General features: G+C 37.1%; 2 protein-coding genes across 3 annotated transcripts; both read left to right on the forward strand.

The window, feature by feature from the left end:
* The first annotated feature begins 162 nt into the window (after positions 1 to 162).
* fcsk (fucose kinase) lies at positions 163 to 12,985 on the forward strand. Of its 2 annotated transcripts, none has more exons than XM_079604189.1 (23): positions 163 to 408; positions 2,998 to 3,149; positions 4,384 to 4,434; positions 4,509 to 4,631; positions 4,761 to 4,833; positions 5,030 to 5,127; positions 5,223 to 5,303; positions 6,109 to 6,228; positions 6,301 to 6,472; positions 6,855 to 6,961; positions 7,046 to 7,147; positions 7,341 to 7,514; positions 7,681 to 7,754; positions 8,049 to 8,407; positions 8,483 to 8,699; positions 8,979 to 9,145; positions 9,922 to 10,149; positions 10,232 to 10,375; positions 11,039 to 11,158; positions 11,312 to 11,499; positions 11,618 to 11,717; positions 11,819 to 12,042; positions 12,283 to 12,985. In XM_079604189.1, the coding sequence occupies exons 1-23, from the start codon at positions 324 to 326 to the stop codon at positions 12,382 to 12,384; spliced, it is 3,261 nt and encodes a 1,086-aa protein (XP_079460315.1). In that variant the 5' UTR covers positions 163 to 323; the 3' UTR covers positions 12,385 to 12,985. The 2 variants fall into 2 exon arrangements, with proteins under 2 accessions (XP_079460315.1, XP_079460316.1); XM_079604190.1 differs by having other exon boundaries at positions 196 to 408; positions 6,135 to 6,228.
* Positions 12,986 to 14,283: 1,298 nt separating this feature from the next.
* LOC306993615 (GTPase IMAP family member 9-like) lies at positions 14,284 to 20,680 on the forward strand. The gene is made up of 4 exons (XM_079603514.1): positions 14,284 to 14,615; positions 15,315 to 16,016; positions 16,566 to 16,724; positions 19,196 to 20,680. The coding sequence occupies exons 1-4, from the start codon at positions 14,594 to 14,596 to the stop codon at positions 19,279 to 19,281; spliced, it is 969 nt and encodes a 322-aa protein (XP_079459640.1). The 5' UTR covers positions 14,284 to 14,593; the 3' UTR covers positions 19,282 to 20,680.
* Positions 20,681 to 21,279: the final 599 nt, after the last annotated feature.

A 21,279-nucleotide genomic window follows, 5' to 3' on the forward strand; every position in this document is an offset into this window, starting at 1 on the left:
TCTTTAATTGCATTTCCCTGTGCAATGAAAGATATTTAATTTATATAATTATTCATAGATTTTATTCGTTACTACCCCATAATCATCCATATTATTAACCTAGCACTTTTATTTAGTGTAAAACTTTTACTAGTGTAAAAACGATCAGATTGTAGTTCAGAAGTTGGTTTGTAGTCCGGAAGTGCTGCATTCGCTGTTTTGTTGTGGTAGAACGACTTTTGGCATACTAATCCAATGACAGTTGGTGAATGAATCGGACCCGATCGCTTCTGGTCTTTGCACGAGCTTAATTGTTATTCACATGAGGAGAAATAATTCACGTCATGATGGCAGATGAAGGATTGCTGAAGTGGACCGTTATTGTGCTCACATGTCAACATAAAGACAGTGTTTATGCCTTCCAGAGAGGTGAGTTCACACATCGTATGCCTCTGCATATTCATTTTAAAAAGCCTTAATCTACGTTTAAGTAATAATGCGAAAAAACATGTAGACGATAACAAAAGGTACTATGGTATTACTCTGGGTTGTTTTGGGGGATCCTTTTCACATTTCCGGGGTTCCCAGAATGCGGAAGTCGTCATAGTTGAGACGACAGCATACATTTGCAAACGAAAAACAAAACAAAAAACAATAGAGTTTCAAACGAAAAAAACAAACAATAGAGTTTCAAAGACTTTCCAAAAGAGCGAAAAATATTTCGAGACTTTATATTACGGAAGTCAGAAGAGAGACCTTAGCCGTTGTAATAGAAATTAGTGTAGTTTCGTTTTTACTTAATTTACTCCCAATGTAATAAAACGCAAAAGTATACCGTTATAAGTATCAAAATAATAATAATAAAATAAAATATGAAACCTTACTAGATTTGCGATGTTGATAACTGGAAACGTGTCATTATGGTATGCAGTTTTAGTCTAAAAAACTTTTTCCAAAACTTGTTTGTACTGTCTTTATATACCAATACATAATTAAAATGTAAGTACTCTGAAAAGGAGAGTATAAAAATCGAGTGTCTGTAGTCCTCTCAGGGCTGCAATAAACACTTTGAACTCAATTACTAGAAATAAGAAATGCATAAAAACATCTCTTTTGTTGAAAAAAATAATTTGTAAAATGTAATGCTTTACTCTGTAGTGTATAAGGTAAGATCTGTCATACGTTTTCCCCAATCTCTGTTTGTTTTATGTTTGATGTTAAATGTCATTGTAAACTTTCAAAGTAAAAAAAAAAAAACACAGCTACTTATTTATTACCATTAGTGACGAATGAAATGATTGGCTGGGCAACTGTCACTCTCCCTCGCTACCATGGCTACCACCCCTGCCGCTACAGGATCTGCCCATATGCGCGCACCCGTTTGAGGAGGGGTAGAGGCACGGAAGCTAGGAATAATCACAATGATGGCAGAGAAAGAGCAGTCATAATTCCCAGTACCTGCATATACAGTCAGCGAAGGCAAACAAGGCAAAAAAAGGAAGACAGTATTCGAAAAGGCTATGACCAAAAAGTCTTTGGATAAATCAAGAAGTCAGACGAGAGTCAATATCACGAGAGTGTAGTCCTCATCAGAGCCAACAGTTCATCGTGGAAGCTCTTACATGCAAAAAAAACGTATACGTTATGAATCTTACAACGAAATTCAACTTCATCACAGTGTAACTGATGGTAATGTGAAAACCTGTAACAATGCAACCTGTTTTTAGCTTTGCCTTATGTTACTAGCTCGTTACCGAATCAAACTCAATATATTTTAAACTTTACCAGTATCGATATGCTAGCTTGATAGTGAGTACTAACAGCCATGTTAGTTGTTTATATTCATAATGATAAAGTTAGGTATTTTATTATTACATGTGATTCTGACATGATGTCACTACATGCACTGCGCTCCTCTCTCCACTCGGCGCTGGTAAGCGCGTCCTCCAGCTGAGCGGTCGCGCGTTCATGTGTTTTGGGGGCGTGGCTTTGGAAGGAGCCCAGAAGGGAGGGGGTGGAAATAAGTAGCTGTGTTTATAGAGCTGGTAAGTCCCGCCCCCTCCGTAAAACCCCGCTGGACCTCAAAGTGGAAAAACCGTCAATGCAAGTGAATGGGAGAAAATAATTATTTTCTGGTCCCGTTTGAATTGTGCCATGAATGTGAACATATGTTGTCTGTGAATTTTTTATATAATCTTTCATGTTACAAGTTTGACAGTATATGGTATGATTCGTCGGCTAGCAGTTGTGGAAAAGACATAACGAGAAAGACTACATGTCGCCTATGTGACGTCACCGCATAAAGTTGACTTACCCGTGATTTTCGCCAACCTCAACGATTTTGTCCTCTCCCTGAAAGAAGGCGGTGAAGTGCACCAAAGACACAGCCATGTCTAGCGGGATCCGTGAGCTAGAGCCGTGAGCTAGTGGTGTTGACGTTTCAAACGCGCCGAAAGCAGCGAAGAGTTGTAGTCCACAAAGTGCTCTCACACAAAGTCTACCCGTATCAAACTTCTACCCGCTAAATTGTAGCATTCTTCACACGAAAGATTATATAAAAAATTCACAGACAACATATGTTCACATTCATGACACAATTCAAACGGGACCAGAAAATAATTATTTTCTCCCATTCACTTGCATTGACGGTTTTTCCACTTTGAGGTCCAGCGGGGTTTTACAGAGGGGCGGGACTTACCAGCTCTATTGCAGCCCTGAGAGGACTACAGACACTCGATCAGATTGTAGTCCAGAAGGCTCTTTTTAATAATTTACTCTCCTTTTCAGAGTACTTACATTTGAATTATGTATTGGTATATAAAGACATTTTAAACAAATTTTGGAAAAAGTTTTTTAGACTACCCTACCTTTAATGCCTGTGAAAATGGCCCATGTAAGATATATTTGCAATGATAATGTACTTTGTTGTATGTGGGTCTACCACACATTAACAGATCTCCACCACACCAGGTTCAGGTGGATCTCATGGAGAGGTGTGTGTGTGTGTGTGTGTTTCAGAGCTGGAGGTGCGTCAGAAGCGTGGTGTTCTTCCAGCCGATGCCCTGCTGCTGACGGTTCCTGACCCAAACGCCCGGCTGGGCAGTGGCGGGGCCACACTGAACGCCCTGCTGGTGGCTGCAGAACACCTGAGCGCTAGAGCTGGATACAGCGTGAGCTTCACATGACTCTAGACAGGGCTCTCTCTTTCTGTGTGTGTGTGTGTGTGTGTGTGTGTGTGTGTGTGTGTGTGTGTGTGTGTGTGTGTGTGTGTGTGTGTGTGTGTGTGTTCAGATGGCTGGAGGTTTGGGGAGAAATCCTGCAGGATTGCCAAAGGAATTTCTAGAACCTAAAGGATACAAGTGGGATGAAATAGATCCTTAAAGATTTAAATATGACCCTATTACATCGTATACGATAGATTTATCATTATTAGTTTGTTTAATTTTTAAAACAAGATCCTCAAAAAAATTATTAGCAATACTGTAGACACCACTGGCCACAAGTTTGGAGATTTTTTTTTAATGTCTCGTCTGCAAACCAAGACTGCATTTACTTGTTCAAAAGTACAGTGAAATGGTAATATTATTAAATATTACAATTCAATTTTTTTTTCTAATTTAATATATATTATAAAATGTAAAAAAATCCTGATACAAAGCTGAATTTTCAGCACCATTACTCCAGTCTTCAGTGTCACATGATCCTTCCGTAATCATTCTAATATGATTTAGTGCTCAATTATTATTGGTTCTCATTTGTTAATGAGTATTATTATTATTTTGTTTCTGCTGTGGAAACCATGATAATTTTTTTACAGGATTCTTTGATAAATAGAAAGTTCATTGAACTGCATTTATTTTGAAATATAAATCTTTTTTTCAACATATAATAATGTTTTACTGTCACTTTTGATCAATTTAATGCATCCTTACTAAATAAAAAATAATTTATTTATTGTTTTATTATTATTATTGTAACATATATATGTAGTTACCCTACATTTCTGATGAGAGTGTCTCATTGTCTTCACAAAAATATGAAGCAGCACAACTGTTTTCAACATTGATATTAATAAGACATGTTTCTTGAGCAGTAAATCATCATATTAGAATGATTTCTGAAGAATCGTGTGACAATGAAAACGTTTAAAATATATTAAAATGAAAACAAATAGTTATTTTAAATGGTAGGTTACACCAGCCTTGGTGAGCATAATAGTCTTTTTTTTCAAAAGCATTACAAAAAATAGAATTATTGGTTGTATGCATTCTTTAGTATTTTATAGTGAATTAATTTAGAATTTCTTTTGCTTATCCAGCACTATAATATTTCGATGTTCTGATAAATTATTAGAATACAGTTTTAAACATACTTCAACACCCTTAAATGTGTGCTTGTGTTTAGGTGGTGAACGCAGATGTTCTGGATGAAGCTCGTATTCTCATCCTTCACACGGTCTGTAATAAAAACAAAGCATTTTAGGTGAAGATGACTCTCAGACGTGTGCTATAATGGGTCTCTGTTTTTAGGGCAGAGATTTCCCGTGGGACGGCTGCAGCAGGGCTTTCTGCTGGATGCCCGTACAGAGGTCAGATGCTGTAGAAGGAGCCGTTTGCTGTTTAGACCTGCTTTTAGATTGTCTGTCCACAAAGGTGAGTGTAAAAAAAACAGTTATGCACACACAGATGTACATGAATGCATACACCACTCTCTCTATGTAATGCAATGAGGTGAGTGCATTATGATGCAAATGCACATTTAGTGAAACCCTGTTGTTCCAGATTTGCGCGGGATCTCCGCCAGGCGTTTGGGTGTGCGGCACTGATATGATCCTGAATATTCCAACACGACAGCGTGAGCTAACATTTATACAATCACACATCTAATGCACAAACAAAGCATTAGATTTTTTCTGATTGTGATATATAGTCACAATTACCTTTTTATTTTTTACACACAGACACATCAGCAGTGTACACCTTCAGAAAAACTTCAGCATGGAGTTTTTACTGTTGAATTCGATCAATATCTTCACCCCTTTTCTTTACAGTGTTTTCATGGGACGGGTTCTCTGGGGTTCAGGTTGTGGCGTTGCCAGGTGACGCTGGTTTTGCTCTTAATCATGGCGTATATCTCACAGATGCAGAGGTGCGTTATTCAAAATTAGGGTTCATTTGTTTTTTCAGTTGTGTATTTGTTTAATTTTCTGAGAATTTAAAAAAAACAAATGATTGCTTTTACAGAACAGAGTATGTAACATTATCTATAAGGGCTCAAAGGAGAAGATCAGCCTCGCCGCTCTCCCTGATGGGAAAGTACCCCTGGTATGAATTTGAATTTGATTGGTGCCTATATTTGTCACTTAAAACATGATTTTGACTCACAGCTTATAGTCATACTTTTGTTTTACATGACTGTTTTCCAGCATTTCTTTTTTAATGAGAATTAAACAGATTAGTTTTGGTACTGTACCTTTAAGACATTTATATAAAAATTAATTTGGTTATGATCAGCCAACTGGTAAAAATAGTTTTATATGTATTAAAAAAAGTATCTTATGCTTACCAAGGCTGCATTTATTTGATCAAAATACTGTAAAAAAAAAAAAAAAAAAAGTACCATTGTGAAATAATAGTAATACAATTCAAAATAACTGTTTTCTATTTGAATATGTTTTAAAATGTAATTTTTTCCTGTGATCAAAGCTGAATTTTACTCCAGTCTTCAGTGTCACATGATCCTTCAGAAATCATTCTAATATGCTGATTTTCTGTTTAACAAACATTTATGATTATTATCAATGCTGAAAACAGTTGTGCTTAATATTTTGTGGAAACTGTGATACATTTTTTAAGATTCTTTAATGAAAAGAGAGTTCAACGAACAGAATTTATTTGAAATAGAAATCATTTGTAACATTATAAATGTCTTCACTGTTACTTTTGGTCAATTTGATCTGTCCTTGGTGAATAAAAAAATATGGTATGCCCTTTAAATGCACATATTTGTCTACAATATATATATATATATATATATATATTTGCCTACCATTTGTCACTGTCTAAATGAAAAACAAATTCTACAAATAATTTTAAAAAGTCTTCCTAAAAGTATCCGTGTGGTGTTCAGGTGTCTGGGCCGGTGTTTTTCTCCAGGGCTGTTGCAGAGAAACTCCTGCAGACTCATGTCACGTCACCGCTGGACGGCTGTACGTATCTTGGCATGGATTCAGGAGCTCCACCGCTTGAGGTAATCGCACACAACATAGTTTACATTCTCAGATTCTCAGATCCCACTCTCACTTTTCTTGCTCTCTTGCAGATATCTCTCTTTCTGGATATTCTGGTGTGCCTTTGCTCTGACCTGACAGAGCATGAATTCATCAACGGAGAGAGAGCGGGCTGCAGCTCGTCCTCCGGGCCTCAGGGGGCAGCAGTGAGGAGCGGCCGCGCTGTGCTGTGGAGGATGCTTAGAGGAGCCAACATCTCGATGTGTACTTTTGCTCTTTTCTACTCTAATGTCACTAAATTAGAATTTAACATCAGTTTGCATGGATGTGTTAAGAATGGAATACTTGCATATTGCATAGTGTATACTGTGCAGAGTGCGTATGCATTATGCAATGACAAATGTTTCAAACATGTTTTTATACATTCAAATGACCTCATTACATAAATTCAACTCGCCATGCACCCTCATTGTGCTTTTGTCTCAAATGTAAATATAAATGTAAATAAAAATTGTATTTCGCATTTTAATCCAATTTTCTAAAATGTGTTTTGACATACAGTCAAATAATGTGTCAAGAAAATATGTTTACAGTAACTGCTATTTACATTTAAATTGTTTATTTAGTAACATTTGTTCGTTGCCAGTGTACATTCCAGAGGGCCGCTATGATTATTTGACTCAGTCGGGCCGAGAACATGTCGTTCGTCTGACAGAATCTGGATCAGAGACGATGATTCAGTCTCATATTCAGGTGGGAAATGTTGAGAACATAATCTCTGAGATGTTTATTAATAAAGTCAGTTATCATAAATGTTGTGCTCTTTCTGTTTTAAAGGATGTGAAGTCTGTGTCAGAAGGCTGCAGGGTGATTAATAGCGTGTTGGAAGGAGATGTTCGTGTATCAGCAGGAGCTGTAGTGCAGCACTGCCACCTACAGGTCTGGAGGATTTTGACAAATATTTAGGAAATGAAAACCAACTTGACCCTTCTGTTTTTCTTACAGATTATCCTGTTTCACTTTAAAATATGCCACATTATGGAAGTGAAATTGCTTATGAATGTTTCATGTTGAATAAGCAAATCTTGCGAGTAATAATACAATTATCAAAATGTGTCAATATCAATTATAGGGTCCAGTCCAGGTGCATTCTGGGTGCCTGTTGTCAGGGCTTGATTTGACCTCATCATCCTGCGTCCAGCGTCTACCTCTATCCAGCGACATCATCGTTCAGGGTCATCGAGTGATGCTTGGAGAGTTAAAGTTAACCGTGTACACAGCTTTTGGAGCTCATGATCATTTAGAGGTGAGTTTAGAGTTTAGAGCCTGTTTTTACCCATTTATTTAACAGCTGCTTTTATCCAAAGACACTTACAAATTAGTACATTCTGTATATTTGTTCTGAAGAACAAAAAATTAAATAATGTATGCTAGTTTTGTGCTTTATTATATGGTATTGTAATTACACACAGGCTCATGCTGATGATGTTACGGCTTCATTCCTTAATCAAAAATGGAGTGAGTTTTACAGTCGGACTGGAATACAGTAAGAAACTTCTACATTCATACCTCACTCAGACTTTAGACTAAAGGTTTGGTCTATTTTTCTATTCTTGGCCAGGGCCTGTGATTATTATTTTTGGAAAAAATTTGATCAGAAAAATTACACTAACATTGTTTCCCATAATCTGTAATGCAGTTTTATGGCTAGTAAAAAAAAAATCTGGTTCGTTAATTTTTTCGTCACCTGCCATTGGCAGTTTTGCCCAAAAAGTGTTTGGCCCTAGTCACAGCATCATATAGTGTCTATAATGTGTGTGTCTGTGTGTGTGTGTTAAAGGCCTCTGGACCTTTGGGGACCTGAGAGGACAGAGTCATGCTGTCTGCTGGACGCCCGATTGTTCCCAGTGTTCATGCCCCGTTCAGGACCGGTTGGACTGGAGGGTGTTTGTTGGCTTCTGGGTGGCGCTGGTGTGCGGGACAGCTGGAAGGAAGCCTGGAGACTCTCGCTCAGGGATATTGTGATCCTGACGGACCAGCAGACGGAGCTGCGCTGGAGAGAGGAGCTGTTCTTCAGTGTGGGTCGGCGAAGAGCCGTTGACGCTCTGCAAGGCCACACGGATCTCAATCTACTGCCGTTCTTCAGAGCAGCAGCGCTGGCCGGCCAGCAGGAGGCGCTACTACAGGCGCTAGATTCGGGTGAGGAGCAAAAGATGTGAAATGGTTCACATCTGTTGACTTTTGAGGGCACTAATATTTAGTCTCTTTGCTCAGTTGCTGCAAGCAGCAGTGGTGATCTGGGAGTCGCGGCTCGTTGTCTGGCCTGTATCGCGGATGTTCTTGGCTGTCTGGCGGGCGAAGGTAAAGGCGGTTTACGCAGCGGACCAGCGGCCAATCCATCATGGGCTCCTGCTTTTAAACTCCTAGAGGACGGAAACTTACCTGCTGGTGTCCAAGAACTGGCTAATCAAAGAAAGCACTGGTTCAGCAGGTCAGAACTAATAGATTTAATTTTTTTATTAAAGTGTAAAATTTAGCAAAAATGTGATAAAAAATGTAAGACTTAAAGCAAAAAGTGTATTTTGTTATTGAATGGAAAGCGCACAGCACATATTCATCTGAACGCCGCTCTCAGTTACTAACATTATATCACTGGTCCCATATTTCAACCTTCTTTTTACTCCTAAGCAAAGAACGAATAGAACTTTGCCATGAGTGTATCAGAGCCTTTAAAGTGCGATGCTTTCAGATTTGTCATTGCTCTCTAAAGGCCAGATTTGTTGGTGCGAGCCGCCAGGCATTATGAGGGGGCGGGACAGATCCTGCTGCGGAAGGCAGTGATGTCAGCGCGTCAGTTTGTGTTCATTGGTCGAGGAGAGATGCCGCCCATGGGCGAATGGCAGGAAGTGGAGTGTCCCGCTCGATTGGATCTGTCAGGTGAGAACAGCTTCAGTTCAACTGTACAGCAGGAAATCTGATCAGAGTTTATGTTTGACGGTGCTGTGTGTGACACCATGTGAAGTTTTGAAAAACTTCTGAATTTTGAACTATAGATAGAACTATATATAGATACACTAATGTTCAAAAGTTTGGGGCAGCAGTTTATTTGAAAAAAATTATACTTTTTAATGTCAAATAAATGCTGTTGTTTTGAACTTTCTATTCAGAATCCTTAAAAAATATAGCATGGTTTCCACAAAAATATTAAGCAGATCAACTACTTTTCAACTGATAATAATAAGAAATATTTCTTGAGAAGCAAATCAGCATATTAGAATGATTTCTGAAGGATCATGTGACACTGAAGACTGGAGTAATGATGCTGAAAATTCACCTTTGATCACAGGAATAAATTACATTTTAAAATGCATTAAAATATTTTACAGTATTACTTTTTACTGTGGTTTTAATCAAATAAATTTAGACTTGGTAATATTTATGTTTTTGAAAAAGTCTCCTTCTCTCACCAACCCCAAACTTTTGAAAAGTAGTGATGTATTTAGTTTATATATTTCATTGTATTTAATTAGAAAAATCATTGTGTGCTAGAATACTTCATTTTCCAGAATGCATTACCTGTGTTAAATTTCTTTGAAATGCAATTCAGTAAATTCTTCCTGTCATAAACGTATCAAAACAAACTCAAAGCAATTCAGATTTCATAGTGTCTTTTACACTGTGTGCTGAAAGTGTGTGTTTGAAAACATCACTAGGCGGCTGGAGTGACACTCCTCCTATTGCGTTTGAACACGGTGGACTGGTGGTCAATGTGGCCGTCAAGGTGGATGGAAAACGTCCGATTGGAGCTCGAGTTCAACGCGTTCCAAAGCCTCATCTGCTATTGGTCAGCGCCAGCGGTGACCCGTCCTGCAGCTTCTCCACAGAAACACTCTGTGAGGATCTTACAGACCTGGAGGACTATTGCCAACCTCACGCTCCAGGTCAGAGAACATGTGTTATCATATACTGTATTTATACCTCATATACTATACAATATTACTGAGAATGTTTTATGTATTTTAGGTGCCCTGCTGAAAGCCGTGTGTGTGTGCAGTGAGCTGGTGTGTGTGTCGTCTCCTGTCTCTCTGAAAGAGCAGTTGTTGCAGCGCTGGGGAGGCGGACTGGAGATCCACAGCTGGTCTTCACTGCCACATGGTTCTGGTCTCGGTGAGTGGGAATTACTTTTGATTGAACACCGTTTAAATTTGCAGTAATGGTTGTTTTGGAATAAACACATAAACCGTCCTTTGTACAAATGGGAAAAAAATGTGCGTAAGAAAGATCAGAAGTAATAATAGATAATTTATTAATAATTACATATATTTACATAGTAGCAAAAATAATATTAATATCAAATAAAAAACTATTATATATATATATATATATATATTTATTTTATAATAAGAAGAATATTAATAATTTTTCTCATGTGAATTATTTTATAATAAATGTATAATCTTCCACTTTATTATATATATATATATATATATATATATATATATTAGATAGTAATATTTTTTAATTTTTATTATTTTGTAAATATATGAATTTGTATAGCAAATGTATATAATCCATTTCACTATATTGTATTTTATTACATTTATTTTATTATAATAATAACTATTGAACAATTTATTTGTATAACAATTGTATATCCATTTTGCTTTATTATATATTCATATTTTAGTTTTAATAGATGAAGTTTTAAATGATAATTAAAGTGTGTGTTTGTGTGTGTGTGTGTGTGTGTGTGTGTGTGTGTGTGTGTGTGTGTGTGTGTGTGTGTGTGTGTGTGTGCGTGTGTGTGTGTGTGTGTGTGTGTGTGTGCAGGCACCAGCAGTATTCTGGCAGGTGCCGCTCTTGCAGCAGTTTACAGATGTACGGGACGAAGCTTCGACACAAACTCTCTCATTCATGATGTTCTTTACCTGGAGCAGATCCTCACCACCGGTACGAGAGAAACTTTAATTCTCATAACGGGATGCATCTTCTTTTCTAGAGTAAAATAGGATTTTACTGAGCTGTGAAGCTCAACCAGGCAGGAGTTTATATTTTTTAACAAACTGAATTTGAAGGCATTTAGTATATTTGCTGCTGTTTTAGGTGGTGGATGGCAGGATCAGGTTGGCGGGCTGTTCGGAGGAGTGAAGCTGGCTCGATCTGCAGCTCAGTTACCGCTGAGAGTGGAAGTAGAACAGATCTCTCTTCCTCAACACTTCCAGTCTGTCCTGCAGCAGCATCTTCTTCTGGTTTACACTGGAAAGACACGTTTAGCACGAAACCTGCTGCAGGTACGAGCGGCTGATGGTGACGGTCAGACTTCATGAACACTGTTGTGTGTCACTGGATCACTGTGTGTGTGTGTGTGTGTGTGTGTGTGTGTGTGTGTGTGTGTGTGTGTGTGTGTAGGACGTGGTGCGGAGCTGGTATGCGCGTTTACCCTCCATCGTACAGAACGCAGAGCAGCTGGTGACCAATGCAGAGGAGTGTGGTGAAGCCTGCAGAGAGGGTGAGACACACACACACACACACACACACACACACACACACACACACACGCCAGATTCAGATTGACTCTTTGATCTCTCTCTCTCTCTCTCTCTCTCTCAGGATCTCTCCTCAGGTTGGGAGTGTGTATGGACACATACTGGCAGCAGAAGAAGCTGATGGCTCCAGGCTGTGAGCCGGCGGCAGTGAGATCCATGATGAATGCTCTTCGGCCGCTGAGTTTAGGACAGAGTCTGGCAGGAGCAGGAGGAGGAGGATTCCTGTTCTTACTCACCCGTGAGCCTCGGCAGAAGGAACCAGTGACAAACATTCTCACAAACATACAGGTGAGAGTCAGAGAAACTGGTTCAACCGCTACAGAATGAGAACATGTGAAGCAGAACGGTTGTTTTAACCCTTTCTAAACTGATATATGTAGAAGCACTTCTCTCAGAATGATTCAATATACATGCAATTTAAACTGGTTGCTGAAAGACCTGTGTGTTTTAGTGTCCTAGTAACAGAAGAACATGAATGGTGAACTATGTATTTTCTGAATAGTGTTGGTCCTGCTGTTGTTTTGACAGGGCATTGGTTCCTTCAGTGTTCATTCGGTGGAGCTGGATATGGACGGGATCTCAGTCATTCAGAAGAGCTCTGAACATCATGAACAACAGCAGACGACTTAAATCTGACTGCCTTATAAATAACAGTTAAACTGATATTATATCTGTAAATATAACATTTGTATAACATTTGTTTCATATAGATTTCATCCATGTTTTAATATTTGTTAATCCTGATGGAGAAGAATGAATGATTTTTTTTAACAAATATGGAATGTATCAAAAACATTAAACTATTACATTAAGACTTATTTTCTTATTTACATTTACTAAATGTGAAAGAAAATGTTTTAACGCCATGTTGATGGTTGCATATTTTACTTGCTTTTTATTGTACTGTATATCAAAAGTAGCCTACTCACATTAAGATTTTAATGTTAATTTAAGAACCTTAAGAATAATTTTCTTATGTGTTGTGCTCAGACTGTTGCAACTCTTACAAGTTTTTTGTTGTTGTTTTTTTGACAGTTTAAAAAAAGTACTCCGATGAAGATTAAATAATTTCTGCCCACTTCCTGCTGTGAATTGTTCTTTTTCATCTTTTTCTTGATAAAATACCCCGAAACTTAAGAATGAAAGTGATGTTGTAATGAGGCGGGGCACATTGTAACATGACAGTTTAAAATGTTATCTGATCTAATAAAAAAATTATCCAAGACAAACTAAAATATTTTGTCAATAAAAAAATACAATTATTAACTTTTTCATATAAATTAATGACATTTTTTTTAAATAATTAAAAAACAAATAATTTTTGAGTTTGACAACAAACGCACCGCAAAAAGCAGCCATAGCTAGGCCTACAGCATAGTTCAAAACAAAATAATAATTTCTGAACACTGACTCTCGGTCTTTATTCACCTTTTTCTCATGATTTCTCAATAGAATTCATAAAATTGTTATTAGCAGTTAAATATTAGCAGCAGTGAAGAAGTGAGCCAGACAGCTATGCAGCAACATCAACATGCCACCAGTGATGATGAGGGACAGAAAGATGAGCTGGTTCCAGAGGTAGATCCAGAGCAAGTAAGTATGGAACATGAGAGGAGAAAGAGAGTAACTTGCTAGGGATGATGTTAGGAAGTGATATTCAGGTTGCTACGTTTTTAATGATTACAGTTAAAACAGCTAAACTTCAACATTTTAGCTGTAAAATGCCACATGCAGTAGCTAATATTAAGAAACTTGTGCTTTTACTTTTAAAAATGTTGGTAACGTTACAGTTAATGCTTACAAACTTTGAAGATTTTGAATACAGAAGTTACATTTGTAATGGTGTATTTTCATTTAGATGTGGTATTATAATTTGTGCAGTAAGATTAATTACTGCATAAATTAAGATTATTAAGTAATAAATTAATTTTAAGACAGCATGGAATAGATAGGCTATAATATGCTGTTATAACAGCATATTATATAATCTATTCCATACTATCTTGGAATAAAACCTGTTTGTTTTTTTAAATCCATTCCATCATTTGTTTATTCAAGTTGAGCTTAGACCAAGAGCAGAGAAAGACACCCACTCCAGCTCAACTTTAAATTACTTTAAGCGCCCCAAGTCAGACAGTCAAAGCCTAGAGGTTTTTTACACAGGACTGCAGTGTGTTGAGACCTCCATTTATATGTAGTATTCAAGTTAATCTAGAATAATATGCTTTTTAACACATCTAGTCAACATTAGTGCTATTGCTATAATTTGGATGGTATAGTATCATCAATGGTTAGATCAGCATTAAAGAACTATCTCAACTGTTAAATAGATAGCCTATAAGATTAAAATAATATAAGATTTGTCTCATTTTAAATAAACACAAAAAACAGAGATTAAAATGAACATATAGTAAGAAATTTACTTTTGCAATGGTTAAATAAATGTTTAGTGATATCTTCCAAAGATTTCAGAATTTTTACGCAATTTTTTCTCTATAGTGTTATGGCAACTAAATACACTTTCGTCATACTGACACTGGCATGTGGAAGCATTTAAAACAAGTGTGTAACTAGCCCCGCGTTAGGTTGTGCCCGCTCGCCCTTACCTATGTAAACAAGACATTTTTAACTAGGCTATTACTTTATTGCAGTTATGTTATCAATAAACGTTATGTTCAGTGTTTAAACCAAAACTATGCCCTTAACACGCCTCATGTTGGTCGCTGTTCTGAAGCTCCAGGAAGTCAAAAACACCGTGAAAGTATTTTGTGAGTAAAAACTACTAGACTGCTGGTGGAACTATATTTCATTTGGAGCTCCAATAAGGCAAAATTTAAATATGTCAAGTAAAATGGACATTGGTAAGTATTTCACTCGTGATCGGGGCTATTTTTATAAAAGAAAAAATATAAACTTTGTTTACTGTTCGTGTGAGACACTTTTACTGCTTTCACTTTCATATTGGTCTACACGATTTTGGATCTGTTTATGCCTCTTTAGGCTCGGCTTAGTCTTTTATAATTATAAGCAGTCACAAATGGTCTTTTTTGGCTTTCTTTCCATCTAGTAAATAAATTAATGTAAATGTAATACAGTCATTTATTTGCTGGTGCTAATATCCACCATTGCATTGATAACGCTTTCCCAGGTGTAAACACACAAGAGAGAGATTTATTCATTGGTTTAGAGGCCAGTTTAATTATTTTTAAATATACTTTCTGAAAAACATTATTCTGAAGCTATTTGGTATTTAGTCTTGCTTACTTTGTGTGTTCTTTGATCTCTTATGTTTTGTGTGCAGATCATTGAAATTAAGCTATTTTCTTTTCTCCATAATTCATAATTATTGTCCATCAATAACTTTTGTGTAACTCTGATTTAAGAGTTTAATTAATGTGAGATACACTTGTGTAGGCTAATTTTTAATCAATGATGTGTAACACTCATACAGTAAACTTTATTTCAGTAACCCGTTTTTTCACACAGATAGAGAGATTACTTAAGAAGATTTAAAATGTCATCCACCTTAAGAAGTGTGTTTTGTTCTCTATTTGTAACAGATGATGCTCAACATCTCTCAGATCTGAGGATTGTGTTGATGGGGTATACAGGAGCTGGTAAGAGTTCATCAGGAAACACCATCCTGGGCAGAGAGGAGTTTGACTTGAAGAGTTCTGCTCAGTGTGTGAGGAGACATGGAGAAGTAGCAGACAGACACATCACTGTCATTGAAGCTCCAGGATGGTGGAAGGATTACACTGTAGACGACAGTCCTGAGAGACTGAAACAGGAGATTGTGCTCAGTGTGTCTCTGTGTCCTCCAGGACCACACGCTGTACTACTGATCATAGATGTGAGCTATAGTTTTAAAGAGACTCAGAGAAAAGCAATGCAGGGTTTTCTGGATCTTCTCGGTGAGAGAGTCTGGAGTCACACTATAGTGCTGTTCACTAATGGAGACTCTCTGTCAGACACATCTATAGAGCAACACATTGAGAGTGAAGGACGGGATCTCCAGTGGCTGCTGGACAAATGTGGGAACAGGTTTCATGTTCTCAACAATCACAACACGAGTGACGACACTCAGAACAAGCTGCTGGAGAAGATTGAGGAGACAGTGGCAGAAAACAACGGCTGCCATTTTGAAATAGACAGAAAGATTTTACAGGAGGTGAAAGAGAGAAGAAGAGCACAGGAAGAGAGAGCAGAAGAACGAATGAAGGGGATGCAAACCCGGAGAGAAAACATCACATCACAGATGAGTGAGTCCACATACTTTATAGTGCAGAACAGATATTCACACTGAGTATATTAAGTAAACCATGAAAATGTAACAGTCACAGCAATAATAACTAGAATTTTTTTGTTATTAACTGCAATTTGTAGAGGCATTTACAATAGATGTGTTCAAAGCAGCTCACAGTGATGGCCAATAAAACCCTTGACTAAAGGAAATAAGCACTTTTATTTCTTAAACAATCCCGTTCTTCACAGGGTGTGATTTTGAAAATGGAAATTCCTTTACCTAATCCATAGAAAACAGTACAATATATAATGTTATTTGAACATTTTTGTTTTTGAATGTTCTAAATTCATTGTCTTAAGTAAATGAACATCATCGTGTCATCTCTCCTCTTTTATACGCTGGACTGGTGACACTGAAATTATTGAAATGTTTTTTTATCTTGTATTTGAGTGGACCAGATCAGGATGATACCCATACCCATTCTTTTATTTTTTTACTATGATGGTCAAAACCCATGAATCACCAAGCATACATTATGTTACACTGTTCTTATAAAATATTTCAGTGAGAGGAGTTGAGAAGTCAGACACGTGGTCTGTGGGAAGTTCTGCTTACAGTTCACTTGGACCAGGAGCAGAAAGCGGGTCAGATTCACCCTTCAACTATGAGGACGGCTCATATCTCCAGAAAAGATGTAATAGCATTGAATTACCATCACCATATAGTGAGTATATTTATATATATTTTTTAATGTTTCAATTTATTATTAAAATATATATTTTAAATGATTAAATTCACTTTTAGTTTAATATTTTCTAAACTAAAGTGGGAGCTTGTTTTAATTTATTCTCTCGGGCTGCTCAACACTATGGATTTGATTTGTGTAATATCCATTCTGGTACTGCAGCACACAATTTATTTAAATTTTTTGGTATTATTATGACTGTGCAAAATTATGTTATTAGTACTAGATTTGATTTAATATTAACATTGAAATGCTACCTATATTGCAATACAGTCATATTCAAGCAATGTTCTTTACATATTTTGCTCTTCTACCTGCACTCATTTCCCTTGTTGAAGTAGCAGAGGGCGGTGATAGATGAGAAATGTACAGTTCTCTTACGAGAGTTCTCTCGTACTGCGTCGAGGACGCTACGGGAAAGGTTCTTTCTCGAGATATTGAAGCCTAAAAATGAATCCTTAATTTTGTATTAATGTAAAACGCTTTTTAGCAGCATACAATTACAGCCTTAGGCGGAACAGCTTGCGCGCCTATTGGCTGCCCTGCGGAAAAAGCAGCAGCCTATGCGAGGCCTCCAGTGACGCTTGACCCAATGAGAGCGCTTCGCGCCCCCTGCGTCACGTCCCGCCAGAACGTAATTGGCCTGACTATAGATAGATAGAAAGGTTTGCTTGTTTGCTTTCCTCTACTGTACACATTTCCTTCAGCCGGAGGATTATAATTTCACTTTTGCTATGAAAGGGTCTTTACATTTAGCCTGGCACCGCCCTCCTACGTACTTCCGCTCGATTTCATTTCTCTTCAGTACTTAGTCTGGTCTCGCTGTATATTCTAAGGTTTCCAGAAGTTGTTTTTTGTTCGGGCCAATCAACGAACAGAGGGAGTGGCTGAGAACGATGACGTTGATGTAGAGCGCCAGTTTGAGTCGTAGTTCAGTAATGGCTGCGGAGATAGATGCGAGCGAAGCCATTAGGTCTGTTGTTGCAACACTGCAGAATATCCAGAAGTTAAAACCGGAGCAAGAACAGTGTTTGCTGAGTTTTGTTGGTGGCCATGATGTTGTGGCCCTCCTCCCCACGGGGTTCGGGAAAAGTTTGATTTTCCAGCTCACTCCGCTAGTGGTGAATGAGTTGGCTAATGGTGCGTTCACACCGGACGCGAATAGCGCGTCCGGCGCGAGTGATTTCAATGTTAAGTCAATGCAAAGACGCGTCACGCGCGTAAAAGAGGACCAAGTGAAAGAGGCAGAAAAGTAAGGAGTTCGTGCTGCTCAGCTCGGCGTTCACGATGACCGTGACATTTTGGACGGAAACTTTAGCCTGGTGTTCGGAAGCCCCGAGTCCTGGCTGCTAAACAACAAATGGCTTTGATTTCCTTGTGTACTTTTGTAGGAACCTGGTTGTTCTGTCAGTTTTACATGTTGTAAATGTTTAAAAATTGTGTTTTAATAAACTATAAATGTCAAATAAAACTGTGCAAACTCCTTTTTATAAATAAGAAATAAGACGTAATAAGAAAAAGTGCCGTTTATTATACACCTGCACACAGAGTAAGATTATTGATTGCTAATTATAATCGATAAAGTAACATTATATACAGGGACACTTAGTGTATAGACATTGTTTAAATATTTACTCTTTGTACATAAATAATTAAATATGTACATCAACGTTCAAAGTTACAAAATATGCAAGGAAGTAGTTAAAGTGCTACAGCTCTCCAGTCTTTCAGCCGGGCACGCATCCATTGCCATAAGTCCTTAAAGTTGACCTTGGACAGAATGTTTCTGTTGAGAACTTCGTTCTTGTTTCCGGCCAGTTCCGTCGCATGCCATACGTCACGACCACACGCTAGCGATTGGTTGTGACAGATCCAGAGTGACTCAGGGCAGATCCAATAGTTTTGAACTTCAAAAGAGTACCCGCCTACCAGGAAGTTAACGTTTCTCTCTTGAGAGAGGCCAGACTAAGTACTGAAGAGAAATGAAATCGAGCGGAAGTACGTAGGAGGGCGGTGCCAGGCTACTTTACATTTGCCCAAAAGTAGAATGTTTGTGTTATAAAAAAACAAGCTCAGCCCAGGTGGGGAAAAAAGTAACGCAAAAGTAACATAACGCATTACTTTTATAAAGAAGTAACTAAGTAATTCAATTAGTTACTTTTTAAGGGAGTAACGCAATATTGTAATGCATTACTTTTAAAAGTAACTTTCCCCAACACTGCATGCCAGTGTGTTGATTTCTGTCTAGTACCTTCAACTAACTTTTTTATTTATTATAATAGTATATTATTATTATTATTATTATTATGTTATAACTTATTCGATTTTTTTGCTATTGTCTATTAAATGTGCTATTAAATGTCAGAATTGTCACACTGTGTTGTTCTAATACAAAAAAAAGAAAATAACTTTCTGCTGGTTTTGTTTGTTTGTTTGTTTGTATTTTGCAGTGAGCGAAGATGAGCGGTCTACAATGTCTATGAGAAGCTCTGCTTGCAGTTCATGTATATCAGAAGCAGAAGAAGAAAGCAGTTAAAGACCCCATGAAGCTGCCCGACAAACCCAATTTTCTTTCCTTTGTTGACATATTGCTTATTGTAACAGCTTTGTCATTTAAAACCCTAGTTAACGTGGATGAGCCGTGTACAACATTTTTTAACTATTTTATACAAATTGTGAGTGAAAGTCACATGATCAATTTCAGATTAATAATCTGCACTGTACAAATACACAAATTATCTTTTTTATAGTAATAGTGGCATCATAATTCAAATGACTGGTAAACCTTTGCACAGAAAAATAGCAAGGGAAACGCAGTGTTTCCTTTTGAAATGTAAATATATGAATCATTACAAGACCAAATGCTTCAGCACAACATGATTCAGTTGAACACTCAATTGCATAGACAGCATACAGCATGCTATTTATAGAGTACAGTAAATTGTGGCTGAATTTTTTTTTGTTCAGTATTTTAAGAAAAAGCTCAAATGCTGGTGGTTTTAGCTTTACATTGCACATATAGAGAGTAAACTTCTATCGCCATAAAAGTGCCATAGCCATGTCAGATGCCTTAATGTTCAGAAATCAGGGAACTTGGTGTAACTGTATGAAGTAAAGTCTCAGAATATTTTTTTTAGATACATTTTATTTAATAAGTTAGATCTCTCTGTTAATATCTCCATCAAAACTTGTAAATATGTTTGACTCATATTTGTGTGGGAACATTTTTGAGGAGTTATTAATTGTTATTGTGTGAAGGATTACAAATTTATTAAATGTTTAATTTAGTTTTTCCACTGCAATAGTATATAAACTGATAAAGTTTAGTAGACTGATTTCAGATGATTATTGAGATTCCTGGAATGCCAGCAAAAGAGATTCCTGCCAGACCTGTTTTCTCCATTGTAAGTTAAATGAACAGAATCACTGAGACTTTCACCTTTTGTCTTTAATGGCTCTTGGGATGGGCCTTGGAACCGGAGTTCCTGGCCATTTTCAGCATATGAATAGTTATGCTGATTCCTAGCTCAGACGTTGAAGCATCAAGATGATTGGATTAGCTATACAATAGAGTGTTCGGTTTCTCTGGAGCAATCCAGATGCAATACAGGTTTTTCACTGGATAGAATCAACTCCTCCTTACTTTCCAGTCCCAGAAGTCCCTCCCCCTTAAAATGTATAAATTTCAATGTAAACTGCTTTACAGTTAGACTGATTTTGGACGAACCCGCAGCCGTGTTACAATAAATAACAACTTCTGAACGCGATCCCAACTGTCTCACTGGTCCTTGCTTCGATGAAAGAAAAACTTTACAACATGTGTAACAAATAAAACTAAAGAGATGTCATTTACGATTTCTCACCAAATATATCCAAAAATACAGATTACAAATGCTCTTTTTGTAATTGTGAAAGATCTATTTTGCATTTATTTTTTGAATGTCCCTGCACTGTAAATTCGAATAAGTTCAGTTTACTTAAAAAAAGTTTGGAAACCGATTGCCTTATTTTTGCAAAGCAAACTTAAAGGAAAAACTGAAATTAAGTTAATAATCAGCTAAAAGTAAAGAAAGCAAACTCTTCCCAAGTAAACTAAGTAGTAAATATCAATTTAGTTTAATATCAATTCTAGTTAACATACTCTATCATATTTACTAATCTTACTTACGGTTTAATAGTAAGATTACTTGAGTAATTCCATTTAACTAACAGTGTTATAATGCGTTCTGCAAACATCTTAAATACTATTATTCTCAACATGGTTTTAATCTGCCTTTTTAAGTTATGGAGACTCAAAAAAATATGTGCAATCGGTTTCCACATTTTCTTCAAGTAAAGTGAACGTATTTTTAGTAGTTCAACTAGCATGGAATGCACTTAACACAAGTGTGAAATTCTCAACTGTTTAATTTCTCAACAGTAAATTTAAGACCATCACAATACAAATATGCTTTAAAACATCAGTTTTCTTTTTAAACACTCTTTACCCTCTTGGCTAGCAGCATTCTGATATCATGACATTTTCAAAACATGG

The sequence above is a fragment of the Phoxinus phoxinus genome, assembly GCF_949152265.1.
Source record: "Phoxinus phoxinus genome assembly, chromosome: 25".
Classification (NCBI taxonomy): domain Eukaryota; kingdom Metazoa; phylum Chordata; class Actinopteri; order Cypriniformes; family Leuciscidae; genus Phoxinus; species Phoxinus phoxinus.

Excerpts from the sequence above, each read along its gene's own strand:
- LOC306993615 (XM_079603514.1), top strand. The coding sequence starts at position 14,594 with ATGTCAAGTAAAATGGACATTG. Across the intron at positions 14,616-15,314 it reads GTCAAGTAAAATGGACATTG|ATGATGCTCAACATCTCTCA; the intron begins GTAAGTATTTCA and ends TATTTGTAACAG. Across the intron at positions 16,017-16,565 it reads AAACATCACATCACAGATGA|TGAGAGGAGTTGAGAAGTCA; the intron begins GTGAGTCCACAT and ends AAAATATTTCAG.
- fcsk (XM_079604189.1), top strand. The coding sequence starts at position 324 with ATGATGGCAGATGAAGGATTGCTGAAGTGGACCGTTATTGTGCTCACA. Across the intron at positions 7,148-7,340 it reads TGCAGCACTGCCACCTACAG|GGTCCAGTCCAGGTGCATTC; the intron begins GTCTGGAGGATT and ends TATCAATTATAG. Across the intron at positions 7,515-7,680 it reads GAGCTCATGATCATTTAGAG|GCTCATGCTGATGATGTTAC; the intron begins GTGAGTTTAGAG and ends AATTACACACAG.